The following is a 4757-nucleotide window of genomic DNA, read 5'->3' as shown; positions in this document are numbered from 1 at the left end:
ATGCATATTGATCATAGAAATTGAATGACCACTAACCCTGGCTTTTAACTCTGAATTAGGTAATAGGTTTAACCTAAGTAATCAAGCTAGAGATAGATCATTATTAGGTTATGATATAGGGATTAACGTTCGTTAATACCTCCATTGGTTTCGAATTCACTTAAGAGATTAAGGGGTTGTCACTTGCGGGGAGAATTCTAGGTCAAGAGATTGGGTAGAATTACTAAGTTAATCTGTCGTGAAACTAAATAATCATTGATCGTATTTAGGAGTGCAAATTACCACAGGAGAGCTTTAGAGGATTCGAAGGACTTAACCATACTTCTCTCAATTTTCTTAAAAACCAATTCTTTATTGTTTTTAATCAGTTTATGTTACTAAATCAACTCAACTGCCTAGGGCACCAATATAAATTTATACATCCTTTTTAATAATGAAATTGCTAAGTAGAAGTTAAATACAGTCCTCGTGGAAACGAATTTTTTATTACTTCGATCGAATTTGGTTCACATGCCAAATATCTATCAATGTCTAGGATAGTTGAGACTTCCTGGAAAGGTAGAGGGTGAATTTGCATAAACTGCAACTTAAACTAAAAGAAAATCTACAAACACATTGAGTTTGAGTGGTGACCAGCCATTGCTGAATTAGTGCAATTTTGTGATGTGAATTTCTTTTCATGTTTTGTACCAAAGTCAAAGTGGAGAAATGATATTTGTATAACCACTTTTTGTGATAATTTTCTCTGTCATACTCACATTATCCTCTTATTCTCTCTCTTCCTCTCTCTCTCTCTCTCTCTCTCTCTCTCTTTCTCTCTCTCTCTCTCTCTCTATATATATATATATATATATATATATATATATATTGTTTTTAACCAATGAAAAGAGAGAAAAAAGAAATTGTCATAAAAAAATTGTCTCAACTGATTGTTCAAATATCACTACTCGGCTATCTAACTAATAATATAGATGGTGAAAAAGGATTATATAGGTTCGGTCGGTTGATACTTTCTTATGGAATAAACAAACAAAAGAGAACTAATAAGGATTATATGTTATCAGAGATATTTTATTAATGGTATATTAGTCCTAATAGATAGTACTATAAATAGCTTGTAACCACCCAATTAGTGGGAACTAAAAGAGAACTAATAAGGATTATATGTTATAGAGATATCTAATTAATGGTATATTAGTCCTAATAGATAGTACTATAAATAGTTTGTAACCACCCCATTAGTGGGAACTTTCACTCATTTTGTAACTTTATATCTTCATCAATACAAATAGTTATTCACTTTTCTCTCATTTCTTCTATGAATGTCGTGTTTCATAACATATGTGATAGTTGTTTGTAGGGATGGGAATAGGTCTGGCCGGCCTACAGGGGCCTACGACCTAGCCTACGATAGGCCAGGTCAGACCAGACTTTTTTCTTAAATAGAGAATGCATAGACTTTTTTTTAAGCCTATTTAGGCTCTGTTTGGTAAAAATAGCGGATAGCTGATAAGTTAGCTGATAGTTTTTAGCTTATAAGCTAGCTGGTAGCTTTTAGCTGATAAGCTAACTGAAGTGTTTGGTAAAAATAGCGGTTCAACTAGCTGATAAATGTAAAATGACATAAAGGGTATTCTTAATTCATAATAAAAATTATATCATTAATTTAAGTAATTGTAATTTTGTAAACTAATTTTTCTTTAAAAAAATACTTTAAATTTATTAATTTAATATATCCTATGTATTATAAATTAAATTAAATTTTATTCACTAAAATTTTATCTTATATTTATTATTATTTAAGTGTTTCTACTTTATAAAGAAAATAACATTTACATCAAAAAAAAAAAAAGTAGCACTAATAGAGTAATATTATTAACAGAGAATAAAGAAAATAACACTTACCTCAAAAAAATAAAAATAAAAAGTAACACTAATAGAATAATAGTATTTTGTTTCGTAAAAAAAAAAAAACGAAGGTATATATTTTTTTTTTTTAAAAAAAAGGCCAGCTGATATATATACAAAAATTGGAATAAAGGGATAGTAGTCTTTATTACGTAGCTTATTATAAAAATTATAATGGATAAAAATACAATTTAAATGAAATAATAAGGGTAAAATTGGAAGAAAAAGTGAGAAGCTATAAGCTATAAGCTCAAACGCTACTTGGAATAGCTTCTGAAAAATAGTTTATAAGCTCGTGAAATAAGCTATAAGCTCATGGTGAAAAAGTGTTACCAAACATAGTTTTTTTTGTCAAACGAGCTTATAAGCTATAAGCTCTTTTTTTTAGTTTCCCAAACAGACCCTTAGCTTAAAAGACCAGGGTCAAAAAGCCTCTTAAGCCTATTAGGCCGACCTATTTAAGTAATATGAATAATATTATTTATTATTATATTATATTTTGTCCTTTGAATTAAAATATAAATATGTAAACTTTTTTAAATAATTTAAGCGTATATTAATTTGTTGCATATAAAAATGTATTATTATAAACTAGAATAGAAATATGATACAATATATAGTCGAATTCCCTAAAACATCGTGTTGATTATCAAAAGAGAGTTTAATCTAATTGAACTATTAGTTCGCCAGTCCATTTAAATTTAGATCACATTGTTTATTTAAAGATGTTCATAAGATATAGGCTTTTAAACAGGCTAGCAGACCGTATCAGACTTTCGGAAGGCCAAGCTCAGGCCTAAAAAGTAGGCCTATGACAAGCCGCATGCCAGACTTAATTAGGCTTTAAATAAAGATGGCAGACCAGACTTAGGCCTTGCAAAGCCTAGCTCAGCCTAGCCTATTCTCATCCCTAGTTGTTTGCAATGTGTATGATCATAATTTGAGAAATAATATTAGTACAACTATTTTATAACAATTTTTTGACAACTATCTTTTATAGTCGCATTATATTTTCATTCTCTCAAACAATAGAAAGAAAATAAAAAAGTTTGTCAGAATTACAAATGGTTATACAAATATTACTATTCTAGTATTTCATGTAATGGATCGGTTCCCTAAAAAAAATGTAATGGATCGGTGTACCCTTTTATATTTATTTGCATACACAAAATAAAGGAGCCAAAATGTGTCGGCTCTAACATCAACTATGTGTAGTGTAGCTACATATATAGATGAGTAATGAATAACAAGAACAAAATAATGAAGTACACAATTCAGAAGAAAGTTTAAAGTAAACAAATGTTTGAGAAAATCATCATTCCCATTTGCTCCTAATTTGATGTGAGTGTCTATAATCATAAGTTAGAACCAATTTTGTATCCATTCTTCTTAATGAATAACTTTCAACCAGCACATAACAACTAAATTTCTTCCATTTGTTTGTTCCACCAAACTCTTCAAATTTTGTTACCTTGACTTGTCTTCCTTTCCCTGCATTCCATCCAAACCTTTCTTGTTCCCATTTCATTCCTTCAACAACTTCCAAACTCAATCCAACACTTTTCTCTTCAACACTCTTAAACCACAAAACTCCATCAACCAATCTATTTTCATCCCAAATAGCATCCTTTCTTTCAACCTTAGCAACTTCTGTTTGAATAGCAACATCTACAAGCACACCACCTTCTCCACTATTTTCCTTTGAAAATATCTTCTCCCATCTTTGCTCAAGTGTTAGCTCATAAAACATTGACGTCTTCATCTGCTCCTTTAAATTCTTTCCTTCCTTCACAAACATAAATGGACAATACCACTTTCCAACAACCACTGATTCAGAACAATCATTCAAAATTGAAAAGTTGAAATTTGGTAGCTTGGAACGCAAGGAATCATTTGAACCTAAAGCTTGGCTTAATTGGTAGTTCCGGGGAGTGCTAGCATAAAGTGTCCACCCTTTTTCCCTTAATAAGCCAGGAGGAATTCCATCAGAGGCAACGGATTTTGCATGAAAACCATAACCTTTTTTGATTATTTCTACCTGTTGATAATCATTGAAGGGCTCCAAAGCTATTGGTTTAACATCATTGACAAAACTACAACAAAAGCATGTGGTCATGTCCTCTTCCTTTGAACTTGTATTAGCTTGGCTGAAATCAATTCAAATTTCACAATTAATTTTGAAAAAACCTCTATTACTTTATGAATTAATCATTTATCTTTCTTTAACCATGAAAGTTAACTAATTACCAACAAAAATATGAAGAAAATGATTAAATAAATACATACCCTTGATACTTCCCCTTCCTTCTTATAACATAGTAGCGATTCGAAGACAATGGTTGATTCAACACTGGAATGAACATAGCTTCTTCACCGTATGTGTTTGCATGTCCAGTTTGACTGTTTACACCAGATGAATAATTGATGGTTACATTTTTGTTCTGAGGTAGAGGAAAATTCTTGATTCTATTGTCTTTGGACAAACCAAAACAAGAGTAAGTTTGAGCTTCTTCATCCAATATCACAAGATAACTTGAATTTGGCCCCGATGGTGGTGGGTCTGAAAGAGCACTAGGATTCTTTTTGTACATGGAAAGAAGTCTTGTTGCATACATTTTCACTGATTTGTAGATTAAATTATGATCTTGAAGATTATGTTTATGAATGTACGTGAATCCTTTATATACATATAGTTTGTCAAACATATAGTTTGAACGTTGAATTATTGTTTATTGTAGAGTTTTATATAATAATACAAGGTGGAGTAATTTATGATAAACCGCGTTTGACTATTTATAATGGGTGACGTCTTCTATACATATGTTGCACGTACATATAGTATATGTCCC

At 30.7% G+C, this 4757-nt stretch overlaps 1 protein-coding gene across 1 annotated transcript; it reads right to left on the bottom strand.

Moving 5' to 3' along the window:
- Window positions 1-3024: 3024 nt before the first annotated feature.
- LOC11412182 (uncharacterized) lies at window positions 3025-4557 on the bottom strand. Its single transcript, XM_003613314.4, has 2 exons — window positions 4195-4557; window positions 3025-4055 (listed from the first exon to the last, which is right to left on the bottom strand). Exons 1-2 carry the CDS (start codon window positions 4521-4523, stop codon window positions 3224-3226), a joined length of 1161 nt encoding a protein of 386 aa, XP_003613362.1. The 5' UTR covers window positions 4524-4557; the 3' UTR covers window positions 3025-3223.
- Window positions 4558-4757: the final 200 nt, after the last annotated feature.

Source organism: Medicago truncatula, chromosome 5 (assembly GCF_003473485.1).
Source record: "Medicago truncatula cultivar Jemalong A17 chromosome 5, MtrunA17r5.0-ANR, whole genome shotgun sequence".
NCBI classification, from domain to species: Eukaryota; Viridiplantae; Streptophyta; class Magnoliopsida; order Fabales; family Fabaceae; genus Medicago; species Medicago truncatula.
The sequence above is the reverse complement of the archived record's forward strand: the minus strand, read 5'-3'. Positions and strand labels throughout refer to the sequence as shown.